Source organism: Musa acuminata, chromosome BXJ1-3 (assembly GCF_036884655.1).
Source record: "Musa acuminata AAA Group cultivar baxijiao chromosome BXJ1-3, Cavendish_Baxijiao_AAA, whole genome shotgun sequence".
NCBI classification, from domain to species: Eukaryota; Viridiplantae; Streptophyta; class Magnoliopsida; order Zingiberales; family Musaceae; genus Musa; species Musa acuminata.
In genome coordinates, this window is record NC_088329.1 from 33,010,832 (window position 1) to 33,038,007 (window position 27,176).

At 37.9% G+C, this 27,176-nt stretch overlaps 2 protein-coding genes across 7 annotated transcripts; both read right to left on the reverse strand.

The window, feature by feature from the left end:
* Positions 1-507: 507 nt before the first annotated feature.
* Positions 508-6,123, reverse strand: LOC135586492 (transcription factor-like protein DPB). 2 transcript variants are annotated; one of them, XM_065129230.1, is made up of 10 exons: positions 5,989-6,123; positions 3,199-3,338; positions 3,050-3,117; positions 2,733-2,776; positions 2,033-2,092; positions 1,801-1,941; positions 1,650-1,718; positions 1,411-1,509; positions 1,002-1,072; positions 508-844 (listed from the first exon to the last, which is right to left on the reverse strand). In XM_065129230.1, the coding sequence occupies exons 1-10, from the start codon at positions 5,989-5,991 to the stop codon at positions 688-690; spliced, it is 852 nt and encodes a 283-aa protein (XP_064985302.1). In that variant the 5' UTR covers positions 5,992-6,123; the 3' UTR covers positions 508-687. The 2 variants fall into 2 exon arrangements, with proteins under 2 accessions (XP_064985302.1, XP_064985311.1); XM_065129239.1 differs by lacking the exon at positions 5,989-6,123 and adding an exon at positions 5,085-5,162.
* On the reverse strand, positions 6,020-20,087 carry LOC135583919 (uncharacterized). 5 transcript variants are annotated; one of them, XM_065129217.1, is made up of 17 exons: positions 19,906-20,087; positions 19,761-19,824; positions 18,995-19,103; positions 16,243-16,305; positions 15,149-15,249; positions 13,820-13,886; positions 13,643-13,714; positions 12,594-12,755; positions 10,775-10,848; positions 10,609-10,706; positions 10,263-10,370; positions 8,807-8,901; positions 7,632-7,769; positions 7,366-7,413; positions 6,994-7,126; positions 6,499-6,632; positions 6,020-6,381 (listed from the first exon to the last, which is right to left on the reverse strand). In XM_065129217.1, exons 1-17 carry the CDS (start codon positions 19,973-19,975, stop codon positions 6,295-6,297), a joined length of 1,623 nt encoding a protein of 540 aa, XP_064985289.1. In that variant the 5' UTR covers positions 19,976-20,087; the 3' UTR covers positions 6,020-6,294. The 5 variants fall into 5 exon arrangements, with proteins under 5 accessions (XP_064985289.1, XP_064985266.1, XP_064985270.1 ...); XM_065129194.1 differs by having other exon boundaries at positions 6,994-7,108; positions 19,906-20,085; XM_065129198.1 differs by having other exon boundaries at positions 6,499-6,596; positions 19,906-20,085.
* Between the last annotated feature and the right edge of the window lie 7,089 nt (positions 20,088-27,176).

A 27,176-nucleotide genomic window follows, 5' to 3' on the forward strand; every position in this document is an offset into this window, starting at 1 on the left:
AGGTATCAGTTCGGTTGAAACAATGGGCCACAAAAGCGTCTTTAGAATAATACATTAGTGATACTGAATTGAAGCAACAGTACCAAAAGGTCAGACAATCATTTTTTATTTAATAATTTTAATTAATTTATAGTAATTTATTTTTTATAAAATGCATAGGTTTAAAATATCGACTACAAATCCAATATTAATTTTGCAACATTGTCTAAGAAAGAAAGAAAAAAATAAAATCAAAGGTAAGATGATTATAGATTTCATTGAAGATTTTAAAAAAGTTATCATGTTTTAAAGGAATGGAAAATTAAAATCAAATATTATCATCCAACCTCATCATCATCAGCAGCAGTTTTCAGATTTATTTAGATGTCTGATAACGTTAATCAATAACCTACTGCCTTGACTTCAATATGATCCTTGGTCTTCTTTGAGAGTGGCACATGCAACACATGATCACTAATAGGATGTTACATGTAAGGCGAAATTAACATGATCAAACTCACAAAGGCGAAAACCATGTCAAATATTTTCTACAAAAGGATCTTCAATGAAGAAACCATCTGGTTTACAAAATTGAGGGACACTGTACACGCACAGAATGCCTCGACTTCTGTCTATCCTATGTTTGAATCACCAAACTTCCTATCTGCTATTCCTTTCTAAGCAGTGTCTCCTGAACCTGTCCAAGTTTCATGACGAAGAAGCAGGGTGAAGCTTCTGACAATTTTGGTCAGCGACCAATTCTGGGCTCTCTGTTGAATTATTGTTGTCATGACCCCTTTCGACTGATGTGGGGCGCCTCATGCCTCTGAGGATGGAATCAGCATCGTGCAAGGTGAATGGGGTTCTGGCAACAAGAAAATGTGCAGCATCACAGAACACATGAGAACAGAAACAAAGGTTCACACTTGACAATCCAACTTAACCCTACTAAAATTGTGGAAGCCGAGAAACTATAACAGATCTATTGGGTGAGCAAATATGATGACACAAAGCATCAGTACCCATTGAACTCGAAGTTCACGGAACGCATGTCTTCTGAGATCTCAATCTCGACCGTGGCCTTTGGAGTCGTCTGTCCAACTCGAAGAAAGTTGATGTTAGCAAATATAAAAGACATGGTGAAATGGTACCATCTTAAGATTCACTTGAATGAAGCAAAAGATATCCCGTACTTGACATACTACATTTGCTTAACAGAAGAAGAATAAAACCAAAACAAAAGGTCGAGATTTTCTTAACAGAAATTTTTCGCATGAAAGCACAATTTCATCCATCAATTTGACAAAGTAAAAGCAACATTTACATGCAAGTATGCATGAGTTAATGAGTCGTGCCATTTCCAGATCATCCTTGCATGACTTCAAAAGCTGTTTCAGTAGAATATACTTTCTAAAAATAAGGACCACATACCTGGACCAACAAAAATGGCAGAGCTATCCCTTCCGGTGAAACACTTGCCGACTTATGTGCTACTCGGTTCCGGCAAATAAGATTATGGAGATCTCCAAACTTCAAGAACCAAAAACAGGACTATGTTCAGCTAGAGCAGGTTTTAACAGAACTGAAACAGAAGAGTAACCAACTAGAATTGTACATCTGTGAGACTTAGCACCACATAATGGGCAAGAACAACCACAAAAATAACTGACCTTCTCCTCCAGTTCTTTTAGATAATTTACTTTTTGTTCGATCTTACTTAGCAGTTTCATTTTCTCTTCCTACAAAAAGAGAATTATTCAGGAATCATACAAGTTGTAGATAAGAGTTCTAGTTGGTTTTTGCTATATAAACGAAAGAAACCTTTATTTGTGCCAACTCTTCAGTTTCCGTAGAAGGAAAACCCACCCACTTGATCTCCTTTTTGTCCTTGGCAATAACGTTAATTGCCATTAGAACATTAAATGCATCATAAACTCTCCGCCGAATATTTTTCTCATCAAACTGCCCAAAGACCATAATAGTATAAATATCTTGGAACATGAATTTGTGAAACATGTACCCAAAACTAAATATCTCTTGGTATAGAACTAACCACAAACTGCAGATCTTTTTTCTCCAGGGATGATAACTCATATATAATTTCATCTGCAACCTGACAGACAAGAAACAATCATTTGATGGTCGCATTTCTGCCGCAACAAAGTATAGGTTGAGATGGTAGATCTATTTTAGCAACGATAACCTTCATTTTTAAAACCATTCGTTTGGATAGTTTTATGAAGATAATATTCTTCCTCTATTATATTCGCCAAAGGTAGCATCCTCACTTTGAAGGGTGGAAGCTTCAAGTTTTCTCTCTACATGAGCATCATATCATGAGAGTATATGATCAAAAGACCTTTTTGTTACCCACATCCAATAAACAACACAAATACTAGTATAGAAGTTCCAACTGAATATGAGAGCATTATCGTGGAAACATTCACCTATTTATAAGTGATCTTACATTTTAGATGTTAACTGGCAAGAAATGTCCAATGCCCATAGATACTGGATTTAACTGTTTCAAATGTCTATTTCATGAGAAAGAAACATATGATCTGTTGTTAAGGCAAAAACCATGATAATGAGTTTCTCCTTGACACACATTATTATTTTAATAAATATATTAACACACATATTTTGCAATATTAAGGTTTAAAATGAAAATGCCATGAAAAATTGCAATTTGGTATGCAAATAGAAGTTTAAGCAAAGGACGAAAAACAACCGGAAGGTGTTGTCATCTTTACCTCATTATAAGTAGTTCTTCCCTTTTCCTTGACCTTATCACACACTGGACAGAAAATTAAAAGCAATGTGAGAAGCTAAATATAATGATCTAAGATGAACTGAAGAAAACACGATGTTTGATATGTAAGCCTTGATCAAGTAATAACAGATGTTTATTCAGTTGGCAGATTCTGGTAAATAGACATCATTTCTGAAGATAAACTAAGATATGAAAAAAAAGGAAACAAATATGGTTTGGCAAAATAAGATGCTATTGGCACTAAGTTTGGACAAAACTGATGGTAGACTGTGAATATAACTACCCATGTCTCCTCACCTATTGTACTGAACCTGCGCAGGCCCCAACCCTTGATTCGTGGTGCTTTTTTCTTTTTTCCAGCAGGACTGTTAATAAGGGATGAAGTTAGCATCCTTGGTGCTGAGTCAGATGCAGTTCAGATATTGAAATGACCTAAAACTACTAACCTATCGGGATCTTCATATATCTCATCTTCTTGCATGCTTGAGTTGATCAAATTTGGAACATACTCACATTTTGGTATCATCGTTCGATCAGTAGCTCCTGAAGGAATATTGGTGCTATGGTTGGCATGCATTTGCCACGACTACCAGGTGAATTCAACAAATGTGTTACCATGTGCGGATCAGTTGGACTAAATAACTGCTGGTTCACGGATATAAAGCATTGACTCTATGGTTTGCGGTTGTGTTTATTTGGAGCAAAAGAGTATTAAGAAAACAATAGTAATAGAAAATTACCAAAATAACCATAAGGATAGAATAAATCATGTGCCAGAACATATAGCTTTGGATACATACGGACTTTGATTATATAAAAGGAGAAAACATATAATGCAAGGATAATAGCACAATGACTATATAATTGGAAATTATGCTTACTAAGTTTTGTGAAGTGTGGAATTAAGCATTGATTGAATCTTAATGCATATAGCAAGCCAGTCCATACACATGCAAAAAGCACATGAGATAGCCGGAAAGGGGAACTAAAAGCTCCACAACTGTTTGTCGTAACTAGGTTGCTGAAAGGCAATCTATCATTGGCCTTTATCATGACATAATGGATCCAACCTTCTCTCCCAGATAAGGAATATAGATGACAATAACAGTCAGCAAGACGGAAAATTACCTAACACATTAGAAATACCTAATAGTAAAAACATAAGGCAATAATTTAAATTTTAAATTTCAGCTCAACAAACTTCATGATGAGCATACTTAATAATCTTTGACCATTCTAAAGCAGTGAAACACCATAACACACATGTTGATGGATACAGAGATCTTAATTTCCTTGTTATTGGACAGAATATTTATGGATTAAGCTATCAGGCAAGAATGTAGAAGTCAAATTGCAGAAGTCACATATATTCTGCTACTCTGCCACTCGTCCCTGAAACACTGCTCTTACTTTCAACGAAAATAAATATTCCTACTTAATCTTCCAAGCTCACCAAGTCATGCAATCTCCCATACAGAATCCATCATAAATACAAGAACATCATCTCTTAGTTTAGCAGCAGATGGGAGCTACTGCTATTAAATTCTCCCTGCCTCCCTCCATCCTTCCAATTCGCGATGTAGCTATCTCATCCCTGATCCCTCTCTGGAATTCAAAGCATAGTACACTACAACCATATAAATGCATTCAATGTCAAACTAACCAATAATTGCTCCCATTCCAACAATTTCTTACGCGATGCCAGTTCCATTCATAAAGGATAACAGGTTTTCAAATCTGAGCCACTGAATTTTGATTTCCTACTGGATCACATTAACATCAAACATATCCAAGTCCACCACAATAACCTACGAGGAATTCAATCGTAACGCACATACCTAAAAACCCAAAACAATGAGGAAGAACGCAACAAGGACTCTGCCGAAAGAGAAGAACAGCTTTATCAGAACCAAAACTTAGTCCGAATAGCTGTGCAAGTAACTACTGACATGGGCTTCGACATCATGAGATGCAAATTCCTGAACAGGTGGAGATTAGCCATCATCACCTTCTTTTTTTCCAAACAGGCTTCCAAAGAAACCTAAAGAGTTACGATGACCTGTTCCTCACGGCATTGTAATCCAACACTTGATGCAACAATCAAAGTATTTTAATATGACATCCGCACAACGAGGATTAGCAAGAAGCAATTTCTCGTTAGATCCTCACAAGGGAAACCTAAATTGCGTTCTTGAATACCAAAAGAACGAAAGGAAATACAAGAGATCGATGGATCGCTTTCCCTCAAGAAGCGAGAATATTAGAATACGACCGAACCCATGCATCATTACGAGCGGAGGAGGGGAGAAAACAGTTTCTTTAGGGTGCAGACCTACTCGGGGCGAAGAGCGGGAGCAGGACAGGAAGCAAAAGGGGAGCGGGGGGAGAGGGAAACGATGAGACGTGACGGGGATTATAATATTTGTTTGAACGAATCGGGGCCGTCCGTCGACCGACACGATGGGATTTGGATACGAGAAGAGTGCCGGTGAGAATAGAGGTCTCCTCACCGAGCATTACGGGAGCCGATAGGTGGGCCCCAAGAAGGCGAAATACTAGTTTAAGCTAACCGGAGATGGAGATTGGGCACAGCTGTAATACCGATGGGTTGGCTCAGGGGACCGACCCCCTATTGATCCCACCATTTGGAATTGACTTACGTGGTTGAGAGATCTAAAGAAGGAGACTCCATCAATGGATGACAAATTTGGAATCCATCATCTAAAGGAGGAGACTCCATCAAGTGATTTTTTAGAAATAAGAAACAAAATAATTACTTGATAATGGGAATTTTGACTGCTTTTTTTTTTTTTTTTTTTTGTATTCTCCCTTTCTTGGAAGAGAAAATTTGTTTATCAAAGTTTGTGATTTACTCTTCAAATGAGGGAGGAAGAGAAAATTAGAATACTAAATCAAATATAAAAAATATGGGAGGTAAAATAAATTTTATATGAATTATATTGCATAAAAGGTACAAAGTGGGTAAAACGATTCAATAAAGAGGAATTTATTAAGATTCCTGGAGTAACTATGGTCAGAGAATAAGTAATTTAAATATGAAAAGCCTTTCCTGTGGAAGGAAAAAACTCTGCAAATTAAGATTTAATTATTTTATAAAAACACATACATCTCTATGTTTGCATAGAAAGAAAATACGAAAACACAAAGTGCTCTTAAGTTTTATTATCCAAAATAAAATAAAAAAAACTACATATTCTTACGAATCCAAACCTTACCATTCACAGCGGAATCCAAACATTTTGATGAGACACGAAATCCAAAAATTGGGCATCATATTCGTCCTGTCAAAACACGAAGAAAACTTGTTTGGGTTTGAATAACTTGGATGACAAAGCTCTCAAAAATCAATGCTCTAACAACGAGGGAAACTACTGAAACAAAGAGCCATCAACCCAAACTGTGTTAGCATAATGCCCACAAGTGGAAGCAAACATTGTACTGTCGGCATCAGCAAAGGGACATATCAGGACTAGCTTTCACTTTACTAGGTATATTTGGACTCTGGAATCTTTGGAGACCACTCAAAATCTTTCGGCGGTCATTACGACGGGCTGAGCTTCAACGTGCTCCTCGATGACATATGGACCCCTTCTAACAGCTTCCTGCAACTGTAACACAAACACCGAAAACACTTGTTCATTGTGGTGTGTCGATTAGCGATTACATCTTATGAGAAGGTTGGGTCTTAAAGCTTATTGATTCGCATGTCTAATAAAGGAACATACCTTTGCTGCTGTTCTGGCAACGGCGGCATCCTGAAGCAAATTCGAGGAGGAAAGGGCAGTACTGATAACCGTGCAACAATGATGTCGGGCATCCATACCTGGAATATATGAGAACAATGCACCAGAAATGGCCCCTTTAACAAATGCAGAAAGATTCAAGGATGAGAAAGTCATTGTGTCCAAACAAATCCAGCTGAAGTTGTTTCAAAGTTTACTTCTGCTAATGTCACAAATAATGTAAGAGTTCAAAGGAGGCTGGGTATTTCTTTCAAGTGATTAGACACTTCGTTTTCTTTTGAACACTCAGATTCGCCAGATAATTTCAAATCAGTCCTTATAGGTGTTGCACATCGGCACACGCCGCCCAAAAGGAGCTAAGCACTATTAACACAACTTCACTATCCTCGAGAACAAAAATCGGAACAGAGCTTATATAATATGCGTGTAGACACAGTAGGATGAAGGTGATTATAGCCTTAGTTGAAAGAAACAAACCAGTTTTTGCAGTCTCAATCTTGGCATCTGTCACAATGGTAATAATCTCCGGGTTTAAACAGATCTCCATCAAACACCAAGGCCGAACCACTAAACCAGAAATCAATCTATAACCCTGTAATTTGCAAGTAAGCTGACATTTTCATGTGAAAATACTTCTGTAATAAACTACCAACATGATAATACTGTTAACATCATAATATTAGCTAGCGAAACATGACAGGAACACTGACAATACAAAATATTCATTAACCACATAAATTATAGAAGGCCACATCAGCACTACACAAATAATCCGACTGCTGCTTTAGTTTTCAATTGAGAGGCTGCAGCATCTTTCTTTTTTTTTTAAGATTGTCAAAAAATACTTACAGCCAGTCTTATTTCTGGTTCCTGTCGTAGTATGGAGAGAATTAGACCCTGTCAACCCAACTGAAAATTTTTATTATATTCGAAAATGCAAATTCACTAGAAATATTGAAAGAATCTGCAGTAAACCATGCATCCTAGTGCATTCAGTGGCCAATGGATATCCACGATGCAAAAGCAATCCATGTCCAAAAGTAAACCTTCTCTCAGGCAGAGGAAAGAATAGAGCAGGCATAAAATTCACTAGAAACTTAAAGAAAGGAACTAACTGATGGGTTCAGCTTCGAAGTGTTGGCAGCTGCTGTATAAATTAGGCGCCTAAGGTTTTCCTCTGCCTTACTGTCAAGTAACATTTTATCTTCTGATCGGTCAACTCCACAAATACTAGCAAGGGCATGCAAACCAGCCTGATCAACAAACACACGACGTTATAAAGACAAGACCACCTCCCTCAACCTAGCATGATGATTGAAAAATACAAAGAAAAATAGATATTAATATTTAATACATCTAATAATAAGATTGGCACCAATTCAATAAACTTCAATATCACTATTCAGGAAAAAAAGAAAAGAAATGCAAATCTTCCTAAATGTAAAGTCGATTAACAAAACTAAAACCAAATAGACTACATTCTTAACATAAATCTATAATTACAATATATATTATGACCAGGACCCCATCAAAAACAAAAACATAAAAAGAAGCATGTCAAACCCAACTGGCCAAGTAACTACCATTAGCTTGATATGTGAATGCACCTTGCGCTAAATACCATTAGTGCGACATTGTACTAATGAAGAAACATCACTGTGTGTCCTCAAGCAAAAAAGTAAAGAATTACTAGGTGATGCATTGCAATTTGGTATCCATTCATATCATCAGTGTGTTTACAGATATCTCTGGCCAGACTCTGGATAAGAAACACACAGTTCTGGCTGTGAAAGTGATCATTAATGGAGTTCTAGCTACAAAAAAACAAAAGACAATATATATTATATTCTCATTAAGGTAAGGTCCCCCTCGAAACAACCAAGAAAGAAAAAAGGCAGCAGTCAAGACATCTGAAAAACCACTTTTTCCTGATTGTCTGTTCAAATTGTTCTGTTTAGAAGATTATTGACTGTAATGAATACAAGATAAAACAAATCACTCAGTTGAAATCTGGATAAACCAAACCAAAAGTTCACATCAAAGATGCCTAAAAAAAATTAGCAACGACGGCTAAACAAGTAATTTTGATCATAACATTATGATCAGAATCATAGTCTCAAATTCTAAATCACATTGTTTTTAAAAATATAAAGTTGAAGATAACAACAAAAGAATCATAAAAACTTAATTACAACACAATGAATGGCAGATAATGCAATATGAAAGGAAGAAGACAACAACATCAGAGGAGAGATGTGTGCATGAGTTTGGGGGAAACTTGCTTTATTACCAACTGTTTGCCTCTACTATGGCGATCGAAGGCAGATTCTATGACATGTCTTGCAACAGGCGAACTTGAAAGTAACAGAGTTGCTCCTTGGCTTACTAGAAATATCAATATGAACACATAAGATTACCTTCAAAATCAACACAATCAGGCTCATATCCTTCTTGATTCATTAAAAAATCAAAAGAATTTAAAGACATGAGCACGAAAAACAAAAAAAAAGAATTCTGTATGATGAGAAATGTTCCACCTTTTTTTTACGACTATTTTTGCACCCTACATAAACTAACATAATCAAACAAGCAAAATATCCTTTTAAAATGTTAACAGTACTTTGTGATTTACTAAGGAATTATATTGAAAACACAAAACAGAGCACAGAAGGTTTAGGCCTAATACTATTAGTTCCTAGAGAACATCATATATGGTAATTCGCGGCTCCAACTTTAAACAAGCATTTCCACAAATCAAGAAATATCACACATCCAAGTTGCTAAAATTACAATTCACAGTCACAGTAATATCACAATGATATTCTAACCATGCTCACAACTCACAACCCTACAACTTGACATACATGGCATAATTGTAGTTGAACATGAGATGAACTTCATCGATGTCCAGGTTCCCACACTTCTGGGTATCTCCTTTCAAGTCTTGACAATAGAAACAATGAAGACAGTATGCATGTCCTCAGTGCATACCATACCAACACAAAAATCTCAATGGCATGAAGTGATAATCATAGTGTTGACAATAACATAAGAATGCCAATCTGCCTACAAATTGAAGCCAAAGTACGAACATGATCTTAATAACGTCAATAAACTGACACCGCAATCAAACATCTAACTTATAATCATTCAAAGATCAATCATCAATTTCTAACACACCTTGGATTGGTCCAAATATATAAAATGGTAGCAAATAATAGAAAACTTGATGCAAAACAAAACACTTCTAATTAACACAGTTCCAAATATTGCTGAATGGTCATCTAAAGATGCTCAACCAACTGAAAGAGCAACAGTTCCAAGTTCCACAGATTGTAAGGCGGACGTAATCAAGGGTTGCTGCTTCACTAGGGCATGTCGATTCCTTTCCAGCATGGCAAGACTGTGCCATGCCAGTCAACGCTTTTCTGCAAGCCAGCACACGCCACAAGTTGACCTAACCCTAGGACAAGACCATTTGCATGGCTCAGCACCACAGGCGCTACTACGCTACTACCATTCTAACATGAATTATGCTAACCCATGCCAACTGTACAACTCAGCACAGCAAACATCATGGCACATTTATATCACCAGCTCTAAGCTTTTTCTTTTTCTCCAATATTAGACCAAAGTAGGCCCAACCAACTCAAGAAAGAAACAGCTTATTGTAAAACAAAATATTATATGAGGAAGTAGTTAGGAACATCAAAAGCATTTCTGAAATACTTGAAACATGCACTTACTTGCTCCAATTAGACCTAATGCTTCCAGTGCACTCTCATATTCATCTGTATTCTGACCACCAAGAACCTTCAGCCTTTCATCAATGGCCGCAAGCAGTGCCGTGACACCTGAAATCCAAGTTCAGGAACAAGATTAGTAGACTTAAAATATAAGATTTTAACTTCATGGGCCACATGAAAGTCATCGAGCTTAATAGGGTTTTCCTTGAGACAAATGATGGGCTTAACAAATAACAAGAAATTAAAAAAACTGTACAGATATTAATGTGGCATACCCTGAAAGAGTAGAAACAAATAAGAGAATTTCGGAGCATGGATTTTATGGTATACAAATGGGTACTCTTACTTGATATGTCAACAGCTGTATAGGCATCGGATGAGGAAAGAATCCTTCCACTAATCAAAGCTGCTCTTGATCGTAACACTGAATCAGCTGATGAATTGCTGATGCAATACTAAATATTAGAAGGAAGTGGCAATCACCAAAATCTTAATAAAATTTAAAGCCGTACCTGACCATACTAGTTAATTTCTGAAGCAAGGTCGTTCTCAATAAGAACATGCTGCTGTGAGGAGATTCCACTAACTACGGAGAAACAAAAAGTTCAATATAATCTTTGAAAAGAAAATTCAGACACAAGTCTCAGAACAACGCAAGTACAAAACATAACATATTCAAACAATCTTTAAGGCTCTCAAATATTCCAAAACCTCAACAAATCATAGCATAACTTGAATTTGGCCAAAAATAATAGGGTTCAGTATAATTGTTAAAATATCCTTTCAGTTAATTCAATTATGCACCAGAATGTGCTTTTGACCCCATGATAATCAATCATCATGTCTAACATCAATCGCACATCATTGACAAATTGTAAGGTATGCAAGATCAGGGTTAGAATTAGGATCAGCAAGGGCCTGGGATCAGGATAGGATAACTTGAATACTCAAAGGCAATATAATCAAACAATTTGTGAGATTCTCAAGATTTCCAAACTCTAGAAAATCATAACATAACTTGAATCTGCCCCAAAATCTTAGGGAAAGTATAAATATGGAAAAGTCATTTCAGCTTATTAAATCTTAACAAGAATGTGCATTTAATCGCACAACCACCAATCATCATGTCTAACATTAATATTCGCAAGATCAAGATCACGATTAGGATCAGCCAAGGGTGTGGATCAGGAGGTCAAAATTTTGTAAAAACTATAAAAACAAGAGATTAAAAATAATAAATTCCATATATTTAAATAAGAAAACAACAAACAGACAGTTATCTATTCGACATATGTCAAAAACAAATCTCTAAAATTCACAGAGTAATGGAAACAAAACAAAGCCGTAGGGGCAAAGTGTGGTCACAGTATATACCCAATATGGTTCTTACTTTTCCCAGACTAGGACGTACAAGACGATATTTAACAGTTAGAGACAGAGCCAACATACGAAACATGGCTTTCCGCCTGGTCTAGTTCGCAGGATACTTCCTTGCCTGGCTGCTCATACCTCCCGCAGTTGCCATCCGACTCGCCAAACCCAGATATTTCTCCTCTGCTTCTTAGTCTGTTCCTCTCCTCTCCTCGTCCTTCTCTTCTTCTCCTCCTCCAAATTACATAATGCAATGATAAAAGAGATTTTTAGCTTCCTCCTCCCTCCCCTCCCCACCTTCTCCCTCTTTACGGCCTCTTTTTTTTCTTTTTCCTTGCCTTCCTCGTTCTCTTGTTCTTCCAATTCTTCCTCCATAGTAAATGATCAGCTAAAATCAACTACATCAGCCTATTTTCATGAGTTCCCACTGAAATTTGCTGATAAGATGACAAATCAGTATATAGAGGATAAAAATTGGTCGATCCTGAATCAAATCAGCCACATTGGATCAGGAATTGTCAAATTATTGAACCATGGCTAATAGCCAGGTTTACAAGATCATAACTGACCATATGAACCAGGATCGACGGGATAGGATCAACTAAGAAGATAATTGGAAATTAACGAAAATGAAAAAAATTGCATCAAAGATAACAAAACTAAAAGCCTAATTTTTGGTGAATGTTCTACTAAATTGGCATGTCAAGCACCAAATTGAGACAACACAATCTAGTTACAGATTGGCAAGCAGCTAATGATCTACCGATGCAAAAGAAAAGTTGGAACATATTTGTATTTTCCAATCAATTCAATTAGAAATGGACTGGGATAATATGTTCATGATGAAAAAAGATTATGAAGAGACAAGAAGTAGCAGAAAGTCAGAAGCTAACACAATTTTTAACAAGTCAACAACTTTCGATAGTTAAAAAAGAAAACAGCAAATTGTATGGTTCCTACCTCATATAAAAGCTCCAAAGCACTCAAAGTTGTCAACATATCATGACCATTGTTAATTTCTACCTCAAACAAGTTGAGCAGGTTCGAGCTGTAAACAGCAGTTGCAAGGGAGCTAGAAAGAGCGAATAACTTTGCTACAAGAGCTAAAATCCGTATACGGGCCTGAAACATGCAACAAGAACTGATACTTTGGATGAAAACCTTAAAATATTGCCAATGCGTCATGAAAAATGCAAACAAGAAAAAAATATATATAGTAAGAATTTTAAGGTATATTGAGCACAACAAGCAAGTTGACAAAGAAGGACCAAGGACTTATTGCAAGTATCTCCAAGTTCCTGTTGGATCATGATTTAATAGCTAAATCAACCAAGTTGCACAAAGAAGTTGAAGCATCAAAAGTGGCACCACGTCCAATGTTTGTCATAAGGTAAGTTGTAAAACCAGCATTACTTATACAATGATGGCACTACATGCTCAGATTGGTTTGCAATTCTCAATACTAAATAAATTATAACCCCAGCTGAGAAAAGAAAGCAGAGGTCTGCAAAGAAAAATAAAGCAGAAGCTCAAACTTCAGTTTCTTTTTTCTTTTTTTAAGAAATGGAGATCCTCTTCCCCATCAAAGGGAGAAGCAAGCTCAGATTCCATGCTAGACTACCATGCTGCTTTATATGCATAAGGTTGTTGATCCACCACAGGTTCTTTTGGACAAGTAAGATCAATGATTAACATGAGAATATTAGCTGCCACATATATTCTGAAAGGTAACTAAATTTTCCCAAAAAAATGAAAAATAATAGATTAACTGTTTTGAAACATATGAACACATCCCAAGCTGAGATGATTATCAGGTTAGCACCAACATTGTTGTGGACTTCATATGTATCTTCTACATAACATCAAAATAACAAAAAACAAAACAATGCATGCATGATATGCTTGAGTAAGGTTAGCTGCAGTAATTGATAGGCCCCAAGAAACAGGAACAATCAAAACAGAAAAAGAAACTTGGAGACATGGAACCATCAAAAAGAAGACTACAATACCAGTGAAGAGGATTGCACGGCTATATTTTTTATTAGAAAAGGTTCTTCACCATGGCCTGGGAAAATGATGCTCTGAGAAAAACCAATGTGAAAAAGATGAATAATCAAATTAAGCTGCCATCGATAAAAGTACGATGAAACTGCTCATAAATAAATTTATGCAACAGCTTGACTTACAATTCCTTCAGGGGATTGAGCAATATCTTTAACTGCTTCAAGAGAAGCTGCTGAAGTCTGTTCATCACTGTGATAAGGTAATATATATCAGAAAAAGTTTAAAATAATACTTCTTTTGGAGAAAATGTCGACAATACAAGGTGGAGAATGGCACATCAAAGAACTGTGCACAAGAAAAGAGGTGTTTGTTGACAGCAATTTGTCACTATTGCAATAGAAATGGCAAATCAATAGTTGGACCAAACCAAGTATTACAATAAAGAAAAAAAAAGACCATAGAATAAAATTGAGCTATTCCATGTGTAACTTCAGTGAAGAGGTTTGGCATCTACTTGCACAGCTGTTGTTGATTAACAAGACTTTGGACTGTTTTCTTCTTTGTCTTTTTCGTTACTCCCCGTCTCACAGACGATCACCCACACTCACAATGTAAATGATTGCTAACAAAAACTACAAAATTATGTACTAAAAAGGAAGTGTGATATGATATCGATAGGACTTAGGTAAATACATGCCAACCAGCATGAATTAAATGTGACAGATTCAATTGCATAACCAGCAAGTAAATGTATGAAAAATACTAACCAAGAAATAGTTATGGAAATTCACCCATGTGAATTACCAGAGCATAGGGCAAAATAAGTATTGTGCTGAAGTTACAGAAGCTGAAACATGCAACAACCTCTTCTGAAATTACAATTATAACTATTTCATCTTTCAAGCCCCTTCCCATCTTTCAAGCCCAACACAACATCTTGTTTCAATATAAAATCAGTTATCAAACACGGAGTTCCTTGGATTATAGAACCAAAGATTTAAATACCAATCCATAATCAGTTAATATGGCATCATAAACAAAGATATAGACTGGAGAAGCAAGCATTTCTTTGAGTTGGTTGGCATTCTGCATGTTGTAATGGTTTATAGGGTCAGACTAGTGAATACTATAGACTATAGTATGGTCTGGTACTTGAACCCTTGTGGCCATCTTCCATTCTTCTTCATGTCATATAAAAAAAATGATGCTTCAAGTCTAAGATGCCAATAAGTTACATTGGAGAAGAGGAGAAGAGAAAAGTAATGCGACGAAAAGGATACGCAGTGGTACAACAAAAAAAAAAAGTTTGAATATTATGATCAAAGGTTTGATGTTTCTTCATAGTTTGTGACCATCGCTCCTGATGACAGTTGTAAGAGCAAATCTTAGTAAAAAGACAACTCATTTCTGTAGATTTCAAGGAATTATTTAACCATGAAAAGAAACACCATTTCACCAAAAAGAATGAAAGCAGCCTGGAACAAACAGAGACGAGGTGATCTGCGGCGTACCCATCAACTAAGCAGCTAAGCAGAAGTGGATAAACATTATACGCAACAATAATCTGGAGAGCACCCACCCTGTCACCAGTGTTCTCCAGAAGATAAGATACCTGAGACAAGGTTAGAAATTAATCAAGTCTTGCAATTTGGTAATAATTTTGCCTCTTAGAATAACAGCTGTTAAGATATTAAACAGAATACTATAACAAATATCAAGCCTAGTATAAAGAAATATCTGCATAACTTCCCCATTATATCATCTATGCTATCAGAAGCACAACATGGTTTCCTGAAGTGAGACATCATTCATACTTTTGTCATATAGGCAGTAGTTGAAGGATGTGGTATTAACTAATAGTGTTAGATAATATCATCAAAGGTAAATGTATCATGTTCTTCCTACTTGTAACAGTTGCTACATAGGAGCTGCAACCGGAAGAAGCAAATTCTCAGTATCATGGGATTTAGGAGGCTGCGTACAGGCCATAACTTGGTGAGGTTTATTCAAAACTGAACCAGGATGCAGTATTCACAACAGGATGTTTAATGATATCAACAGATGTAAACCACGCCTTGTTCCTCTTGTACCAATGGGTTGGCTAGACAGCACTACTGTGCAACTGCAAGCTGTAGCAGCAAAATCTCTGTGCCATGAGATTAACAAGAAAATCTGCATTTAAGCCCTATCTAGATGCACATTTGGTACACAATTTATAACTCAACCAGCATGTCAACCTCAGTGCAAGAACTTCCATTGTAAGATAATAGGTGCAAAAGCAAACTTGAATTTATGAATCATCAGAAGGTCAATGTTTTAACATCTGGAAAATTGTTGTTGTCTTCTATGAATGAAAATATGCCTACTTTGATCCAATTTCTCAGCCAAACATTCACATGAAAATTTCAAAAAATGAAGAAAAAAGTTCTTCATAGCTCTTTTCATGATCACATGCCTTCATGCCACATCAAATTGCTACATTACAAAAGGAAACTGAAATCAAATGCCCCCGCTTAGAGGCTAATTAGGCAAAGCACAGGAAAGAATGGAATTGATTAGTCAAACTCAGTAACAACATAAACTGAAAATTCTTTGCAACACATACAGCTTTGCATGCCAAGCGTCTAACAGCCTGAGAGTTTGCCTGTAGACCTGCTTGTATAAATGGCTGAAAAAAAAGAGAGGAAAAAAGATAATTAACGTATATCACTGATATTATAAAGCTATACCTTTATAACCTAAAAATGATTTAACAAAATTGTGAACACTGCTAATAACATTCATTCCATTTCTCTAAGGAGTTCTTGTATCATATGTATCATAAAAGTCATTCATATTGTTTCCCTACAATTGAAGTTTCTTCTTGTGTTCTAAAATCAAGCTCCACATGATAGCAGGTGTTCCACGGCCAAGTAGTATCAACAAAAGAGCTAAACATCAATGAGAAAGAAGATATTGAAAGAGAGCACTTAATTCGAGCTACTTAGGCCCCAAATGTAATCAGGTCGCAAGGCTAAACTAAGTAGAACAAAATAGCAAAGATTTAGGCTTTACAAATAAATACTGTGGCTATTATTTGCTACTGCTTCTTACCAACTGACGATCACACAGTGCCCAAGTGATTTATGGTTTACTAGTTCAGGTGTTCTGTTTGTGAAAGATTTCAACAAAACCAATTTCCAGTAAAAGCAAAAATCAAGTTGGAAGAACTAGTTATCAGTCTTGTAGTCTACACTACAGTCACATCAATGTTTTTGAAAGCGTTAGGTGCCAAGGTCTCACAATGTCCGAGGCGCTAGGCGCTCACCTAGGCACCTCCTCCAGCGAAACGAGACGCTCTAGAATATTAAAATACAAAAAATATAATACAATTGATAAATATAATTATATAAATAAAAATACGACATTAAATTGAATTTTTTGATGAATCTTTTGTATTGCTTTGTACACATGACATTAATCCTAAAACCCTAATAATAGTTCTAAATAAATAGAGATTAACAATGCTAAATAAAGAATAATAACAAATCTAAATAGAAATTAGCAATGCTAAATAAGGATTAGTAAATTCTAAATAGGTCAACAGTTCTAAGGATTAATATCAGTTTTTAGTTTATTATTTGGAAACAGTAGTAAACAAACTAGTAGTTAACACTTAACAGTAGTTTTAATATCCGTTAACGATGAACAATCCATTGTTAATAGTATTTAATCCACTGCCAACAGTAGTCATAATAGTAGAGGGGGAGAAAATGAGTCACCAACGGTGCAATGTGGGGAAGGAGAGGATGACGATGACGGAGGAAGCAACCGACGAAGGAATGGCGACGGAAGCCGCGGACAACGACGTCGGGGTCGGAGGAAGCTTCATATTTGTCCGTTGGTGGCGGAGGAAGCTACGGTCCTATGCCTTGATGGCAAACGAAGCTGCACATAAAAGCAATGGTGCCAAAGGGAACTACACACGAAAGCTACAACGGTGGGAGCTTCGATCTCGTTCGTCGACGACAGAGGAAGCGTCGGACCTGTGCATCGATGACGGAGGTAACGAATCGCATAAAGGTGGCGATGGGACCAAAGGTGAGTCAGGGCGACAAATTACGTAGGTTTATGGGTCGAGGGTCACACGGGGGGAGAAGGGGAGGGTCACTAAGTACCTAGGTTCTTGTTACTATTTTCTGTGCTTAGTTGGCTCAATTAAACCAACTAAGTTACTGTTCAACCGAACTAGAGTTAACCATCTGGTTTGATTGCTCACGTTCAACCAGGCGCTCGCCCGAGGCGCCCGACACCTGGGGTTAGGCGAGCGCCCAAGCAACGCTTCACTGTCGCCCGGCAACTGTGCGAGGCATTTGGGCATCGCCTCGCCCAAGCGCCATTTTTAAACATGCACATACAAATGAGAACTAGAGATTTTTGTTTATAAGAAGGCTTTTTCCAAATTTATAGCAAGGCTAAATTAAATCCAGTACAATTTACAAAATAGTTAAATGTCTTTCAATTAGGAACATAAACGAGAAGAAAAGAAATGGTGAGAAGAGAGGAATAAAAGGGAGGAATCAAATAGAAAATGTCAAGAACACCTCCAAATGGAAGAAAAAATTATTAATCTCTGCAATCAACATTGATAACTATAAACTTTGCATGTGGACCATTTTTGCACTACAAAGCCAACGAGGAAAATGATTTTGATTGTTTGATAATTCTGTAAGAATTACCTTCAGCCAAAAGGTCTCCCACCTGTATATACTAATTAAAAGTCGCCTAACATAAAAGATTCAGCTACAACACTACAAATTTCGCAAATGTTTCTCACTATATCTACTAACACCAAGTTTGTTTGGTTCTCCCAAAGTCAGACCACAGACTAGAGTTTTCTCTAAACTACACATTCTTGTTAATCTACCCTCTTAGTTTTCTTGAGTAATATTGTTGTAACCAGATTTATGTAGCATTATCTTAAATTAATAAAAATATCAATTAGCATTAACAACTTGGTTCTCTCAAAGTCAGACCAAGGACTAGAGTTTTCTCTTAACTACATGTTCTCGTTAATCTACCCTCTTAGTTTTCTTGAGTAATATTGTTGTAAACCAGACATTATGTAACATTATCTTAAATTAATCAAAATATCAATTAGCATTAACAACTTGGTTTGTTTGCATCATCAAAGTTCTTCAGAATCTTATAGTATTGAAATAATGTCAAGCATCATATATACCTAGGCTACTTTTTATCAATAGATTTTCTGTACATTCAAGTCTTGAATGTACAGAAAATCTGTTCCTCATAAGTAGGTTAAACAAGCTATCAAAATATCACGACTACAACTGGATAATACATAATTTAGAACTTACGGCATAGTCTAGAAGAAGAGAGGCGCCATATTTTGTTCTGAATATTTTATCTAAACAAGAAACCATAGTGTCTTCAGTTCCAGGTACATCTGCTTTGGTTTGTAAAACACTGCAAAGACAAGAAAAATAAAAAGGCAGATCAAAGTCAAAACTCTCGATTCCCCTTTATCAATCCTGTCCAAGTTGCACATGGTTGCTTGAAGGAAGCAATGAACAACACATATTGAATGTATACTGATTGACACCAAGCTCGTGACAAAGATAAACTGCTTAACAGAGGACTCGGCTGACAGAACCAAAATTATTCAGATTTACTACTAGTTGGAGTTGTAATTTAAATTACAAACACAGCACTCTGAACTCAATTGCCCTCGAAGAAACATCAAACAGAGACCACACCTGAAAAGAAATAGTATAGTACAAAATAGTCAAGCAAAGGAAACGATATATTCTCCAAACAAATCCATATGATCCACCCATTCAAATCTCTGGATAACACAACTGACTGCATTAGCTCCAATGACTTGCTTGCCATCAAATTGCTATTATTTCAAGTGTTCTTTATTCCGGACGAGAGATTTTTGTTCAAGGAATGCGAAAAGAAACTTGAAAAGAAACATCGAGTGATGTTTAGGGCTAAGTAAGAGTGCGATGTTATCTGAGAAACCCTAGCACCCAAATGAAACGAGAAAAGAACTGGAAACACCCCGCATCAAGCCGTAAACAAATAGGGGAAGGAAAAGGAGAGAAGGGGGGATGGATAAACCTGAAGAGCGTGTGGAGGGGGAAGCGATCGAGGAACTCCTTGGCCGAAGCATCGTTCTGCAATCCTGCGAGCGATTCCAAGATTAAGGATCGAGCGGCGGAATGGGATAAGGAAGAGAATAGAATATGAGCAGACGGGGAAGAACCGGGGTAAGAGGCGAACTCCGAAGCCGCCTCGAGAACGGGGGCGAGATCGAGCGGTGGGTCGACCTCCATGGCGGGCGGCGCGGCACTGGAAATCCGAAAGGGGTGGGGCGTCGGATGCGTGTACTGACGAAGATGGGGCGAAGCACCGACTCGCTTCGTGGCGTCGCGGTGGGTAACCACGTTGAGTCGTTGGATAACTTGGAACCAAGTCGTGAAGGGCAAATGGACCGCACTCGAACTCGACCATCTTGGCAATCAAAATCAACGCCACATTGCAGCGGGAGCCAAAAGCATGGTTTAACGCGTCGTCGTCGTCCGAGCCGAACCCATGTGCACGACTTCGCTGCGCTTCTCGTTGGCTACGTGCCGGTGGCCCGCCCATGTGCTTATGACTACGGGTTGGGTGACGTAGCATTGGAATCGTATCCTTCATCCGTTGACCCATCGTTGAATCATTTAGTAGTTTAATCTGCTTCTGTATTCGAGTTTTCTGGTGGATTTAATTGCATCAAATTGGATTACATCGCACACAATGCAGATACTGTGCTGACGTAGGAGATGTAAGAGATGTTAGTGATGTTTGAAGCAGTCTCATCTGGTTGGATCCTGCCTAAGAAACTCAGGTAATATCGAGAAGATCTTCCATAGTTTAGTATAAACGGATCTTGATTATCGTTTAATATAAATAAATATTTTATGATATGAGTAAAATATTTTTTTTAAAAATTTTATATTGAATTAAGGCTTATGTGGTTCATAGGATCCTCGAATATACTTGGTTGTTCTATCATTATAATAAATATTTCTCTTATAGAAGTATTAAAATCGAGACGTATGAAGTTAATTTAATATGATTGTGGGTACGATGACATAGGATATGGTCGCGAACAAGTTGGTCATAATTATTTTATCCGACGAATAATATGTGAATCCCAAGCGATCTTCAATTTCAACTTGTCACCCAATTATCGTTTCTTTGGGAGCACCGGTCCCAAACTATACTCATCCTCAACCTACGCCTCAAGCCCTTCTACACCATCAATATCAAGAGGATCTCAATCGATGGGGTACTCCTGGCCATCTCAACGAGTATATGGGATGTGACTAATTGTAAATAAGATTTCTTCAGAGAAAATATCTGAATAATTAAGAAAAATCCTCACTACTAATACGTATAAATAGCCATCAAAGTTCACTATCTCATACTTTGTAATTACATTTCATATTCAGTATCAAAGCTGCTTAGTTAGAATAAGCTCTTTTCTCGTTGTCTAACTCCTCACCAACCTCGTCACCTTTCCTTTTTCCTTGGCGAACGGTGTTTGTCTTCTCCCGCTGCCACTTTGCGTTGGTGCCTCTAGTGCTGCAAACACCGATGCTTCTTCCCTCATCGACACTGCTCTCCATCCACATTGTTGCTTCTCCTCTTCCGACGATAGAGGAGAAGGCTTTCTGCTGCTTCATTTTTCCACCAACCACCTAATCTGCCGACGAACCCCTCTTCTTCTCTACTCGGCGCCATCTTATGTTGCTCCATCCATGTCATTATCCTCGCCAGCAATAGCAAACCACCTCCCTGCCACTCACTGGAGCCGACTGCTAACCGAAGTTAGCCTCCTCCTCTAGTCAATCTCTCACAAATCTACGATAAGAACTGCAGATTTGCAAGAACTGTAGATCTCTCACAGATCTGCCTTAATACCCTCTACCCTCCTCATGGTAAGAACTGCAGATCTCTCACAGATTCCAGTGATCGTTGTGGCAGACTGCGACCGAATACTTCCAATGTCGAAGACTCCTCTCCTCTCCTCTTCTCCCTCAGAGCAAAGATAAGTAAGGAACAACGCTGCTATCATCCCTTATGAGACGAATGAGTGTAGCATCCCAGATATCTGGTGCAAAGAAGATGAGCTACTCCTGCAATCATTCCCTGAGAACTATACTACAGCGGAGTAGCAACGGTTCCCTACCCAACACTGCAGCGGAGTGACTCATCCCATCCCGATCGCTGTGACAAGCACCGCTCGCAACAGAACAGACCTGCTCCTTCAGGTCATCGCTGACGACATCTTCTCCCTCGCTGTCCAGCCTCTCGATAGTATATCGAGCCCTCTTGAATGCCACGAACTCTTAATCTCCTTGTTGCCCATCATTGTCATCGTTGCGAAGAAAGGAACAACAATTCTTCCTCGCCGGTGAACCACCCGCGTTGCCCTCTAGCGGAGTTCTGCGTTGCAACTCTCTACAGCACTGCAAACAATGTTGAAGCTCTCTCCAGCATTGCTGTAGCTCTCTCCAACACTGCAGACCTGCAAACATTATTGTAGCTCTCTCTAGCATCGCTGCAGCTCTCTCCAATGTTGCCGCAGCTCTCCCCAACGTTGCTGTAGCTTTCTCCGCAAAAAATACTGTAACTCTCTCTAACACTACAAACATTGCTACAACTATCTCCAGCACCGTAAACAGTATTGCAATCCTCGATCTATAAAACTGTAGCAACTTTGTGTTGTCGGCTGCTGCAGCAACTGAACCTTCGGAAGAAGCATTGCTCCTCGTCGTAGCTCTCTTCCACCTCTCATACAGTTGACGACTCCCTCAGACAAGCATCTTCAAATGTCTTCATCATCATCTAACACTCTAGTTATTGTTGCAGTTCAAATGTAGAGAACCATAGCACTTCTCAATCTATAGGCCTTATCACCATCAATGTTGCAGTACTCATTCCCTTCAAACTATCCAAAGACGGTAACTATGCATCTTAGCGTACACAACTTTTTAATCTTCTATTTGGATATGATCTCCTAGGCTATGTCGATGGCTCTCTTCAGTGTCCACCTGCAATAGTCAATATCCCAAGAGAACCAAGTCCAGTACCAAATTTAAACCACAAACTATGGTTACGTTAAGATCGTCTCACCCTCTAAACTATTCAAGCCTCAGTCGCAGGATTCGTTGCCCCACTAATATCTTCATGTACGACTGCTGTAGAAGCATGGTACAAGTTGCAAATCGTCTTGGCAAATCGCTCTCGTACTCGCATGCTCGGACTTCTATCCAATCTGATGACAACAAAACAAGAGAGAAGTACTATTGCTGACTATCTACAAAATATCAAAGTTATCATCGATGACATGGCTTTGATAGGTCATTCTCTCAATGATGAAGGAGTCATATTTCATACCCTTAATGGCCTAGGAAGCGAGTACAAAGAATTGACAGTAACAATTCGGGCATGCGACTCACAAATATCATTTGAAGAGCTCTATAACAAGTTGACTAACTATGAGACATATTTGAAGCACGATGACAGGTTGCCCGGACCAACTATCACAGCTCAGGTCAATCAAAAATCCAAAAGAAATAGCAACCAGTATAATAAGTACATCAACAAAGGTTTGGCTATGCTGCCTCCTGACCTTATGGGTCTCAAACCAAACCCCCCTCATCCACATCATCAACACTTCAATCATCACTATTAAGGTGGTAACTTTCATAATCATTAATCCTGGAGTCCTAACCTTACTAGCCAACAAAGAGTTGTTTGCCTGCTATGTGACAAAGTTGAACACTCTACGAAAGTTTGTCGATCTCGACCCAAACTTCATGCTTCATCATAGTGTCCTTAGACGAATCTAACGACTACTCCAACTACTTGCCAACCTAATTGGATTATGGACTTTGGCACCTCTCATCAGATCACCTATGATTTTCAAAACTTGTTCATCCACAACAATTATGACGGAAATGAAGATATCATCATCAGTGACGGTAAAAGAATTCTCATTACTTATACGGGTTCCACAATGCTTAATTTACTTATCACAACTATTATACTCGATGATGTTTTGTGTGTATCTCACGTTAAACAAAATCTTATTTTCGTTTCTCAATTCTATACACAAAATAATGTCTTAATTGAATTTTTTCCTGACTCTTTTCTTGTCAATGATTTGAGCAAGGGGGCATCTTTAGTCCAAGGCCTAAACAAAGACAATATTTATGAGTGACCATCAACTTCACAAATTACCCAACTTACTATTTATTCTTTAGTTGCAGCTTTAATTAATGTGTGGCATTGTCGTCTTAGTCACCCCTCACCCTTTATCTAATAAAAACTGCTTTCTCATTATTCTCTTCCTACTTTTAAAACTAGTAGCACTATCTCTCATTGTCATGCTTGTCTTAGCAATAAAAGTCATAGACTACCTTTTGGAACATCATCTATATCTTGCTCTAAACCATTTGAATTTATTTATACAGACGTTTGAGGCTCTGTCGCAACCCTTTTTTTTTTACAAGTTCAGATTTTATGTCATTTTTGTAGACTATTTCACTAAGTACACATGGTTCTATCCTCTCCATAATAAATCTGATGTTTCAACAATTTTTACCAACTTTAGAAAGTTAGTCGAGAATTTCTTGTAGTCTTCCATTAGAACAGATTACTCTGATGGTAGAGGTAAATATTAAGCTAGCACATCCCTCCTCTCAGCTTGTGGTACACAACACCTCAAGTCACCTTCACATACTCCACCCACATGCTACAACAAACTCCTTCCCTAAGGCCAGTGAACCTACTACAATTACTCAAGCTAAAAAATCTCTTCACTAGCGTAAAGTCATGTGCTAAGAATATGATGCTCTTATCCATAACTCTATATGGACCCTAGTACCCTTTCATCACACGCAAAATATCATTGGGTGTAAATGGGTCTTTCGAATTAACTGGAACCCAAACGGATCCGTTGCCCGATATAAAGCATGTCTAGTCACCAAAGGGTTTGTTAGAGCTAGCCCCAGGAAATTTACCAAAGGATAATTTTGGCAACACAACAAAGACAATAAAGCGGAAAGAATAAAAGCGACAAGAACACCAGAACATCAGATATACGTGGTTCGGTCAATTGACCGTAAGCAGGTTTTCTTGTGGTGCCTCTTGTGCTGCCTGTGGTACATCTGACTTCAAAGCCCATGCCCTTATTTATAATTCCAAGACGAGACAACAAGTCTAATTTTCCCGATGTGGGACTATGGGACTTGCCAAACTAACAAATCTCCACCTTGGCATGTCCCAACAAAACTTGCTCCACCTTCTTTATAAAAGCCCCAACGGGCAATCACCAACAATGAACACCAACCAAGTCCAAGCACTGCTTGAACTTATAAACCGAAAGAGGCTTCGTAAACATATCAGCTGGATTGTCCTTCGTATGAAGTTTCTGAACAAGGACTTTCCCCTTAGCAATGGTATCCCATTTACATCCAACAATTTTCTTACCCGAAGGCGGCTTCACAAGATCCCAAATTCTATTCTGATAGAGAGATTCTATTTCTTCATTCATCGTAATCAACCACTTAGCGGAATTATCACAAGAAACTGCATCTGAGTAAGAAGTAGGCTCACCAACTTCACTTGTCTCTTCTGCAACAGACAAAGCATATGCAACCAAATTTGCATATCTTTGTGGTGGTCGAATATCTCTCCGTGGTCTATCCTTGGCTATGGAATATTGCTCTTCCTCTGGAGCAACTGCGTCAGTAGACTCGGGACCATCTACTGGCATTCTTTGAGTAGAAGAGTTCGACTTAAAAGAATCTGAACTACCAATCTCAAGCTCCACCTGCTTCTGCGCACTATCATTTGTACAACTAGTAGATTCCTCTTTAGAAGATAGCATAGATAATTCATCAAAAGTAACATCTCTACTGATTACAAATTTTGGGGATTTGGGATCAAGACACCATAATCTGTATCCTTTCACCCCAGAAGCATACCCAAGGAAAATGCACTTTTTAGCCCGAGGCTCTAATTTTCCTTCATTTACATGCATGTATGCTGGGCACCCAAAAATTTTAAAATCAGAATAATCAGCAGGAGTACCTGACCAAACTTCCTCTGGAGTTTTAAAGTTAAGTGCTGCAGAAGGAGCGCGGTTGACAACGTAACAGGCCATATTAATCGCCTCTGCCCAAAAGTCTTTTGTCAACCCTGCATTTGAGATCATACACCTTGCTCTCTCCAAGAGTGTTCTGTTCATACGTTCGGCCACACCATTTTGCTGAGGCGTCATCCTAACAGTGTGATGCCGAACGATTCCTTCATTTTTGCAGAATTCTTCAAAATCACCTTCACAAAATTCCATGCCATTATCTGTTCGAAGTCGCTTAATATGTTTACCTGTTTGTTTCTCAATCAAAGCCTTCCATTGTTTAAATGTTAGAAAAACATCATTTTTATGCTTCAGAAAATAAACCCAAATTTTCTTGGAATAATCGTCAATGAAAGTCAACATATACCTGGCACCACCCTTAGATTGAACATGAGCTGGACCCCAAAGGTCTGAATGAATATAGTCAAGAGTACCTTTCGTTTTGTGAACTGCCGGAGAAGTGAAGCTGACTCTTTTCTGCTTTCCAAAAATGCAGTGTTCACAAAAATCAAGTGGCCCAGTACTCTGTTCGCAAAGTAGACCCCTTTTGCTCAATATGCTCAAACCTTTTTCGCTCATATGACCCAAACGCATATGCCATAATTTGGTGATGTCAGAATCAGACAATGATGATGACGAAACTGCAACCGAACCTATAACAGTTGTTCCCTGCAGAATATACAAGCTACCAGACCTACAAGCTTTCATAACAATAAGGGCACTTCTAGAAACTTTCATAACTCCACCTTCAACTGTGTATTTACACCCAAGGGCCTCTAGGGTGCCTAAAGAGATGAGATTCTTTTTCAAATCAGGAACATGTCTAACATTAGTGAGCGTCCTCACAATACCATCATGCATTTTAATTCGGATTGTGCCTCTACCAACAACATCACACACGGCATTATTGCCCATCAAAACAATTCCACCATTACGAGATTCATATGTGGAAAACAAATCCCTATTGGGACACATGTGATAAGAACAACCTGAATCTAAAATTCATTCATTTTTAGACCTCGTCCTGTCATCAATAGCAGAAAAAATATTTACAACAATCTCATCAGTTGCTACACTAACTTCAGCGGATTCAGTAGTTTTTTCAACAAAATTTTCCTTTTGCTTTAATTTATTTTTCAATTTAAAGCAATCAGATTTAATGTGCCCCATTTTATGACAATATCTGCATTCCAAATTTCTATGTCTGGATTTAGATCTAGATTTAGATCTACTACTGTCAAATTCTCTTTTATCCATTCTCCCCCTAACAACCAGACCCTCAGCTTGATTCTCTCTACTTTCCCCAGTGATATTCCTGCTCCTTAGATTTCAGTGCAGAT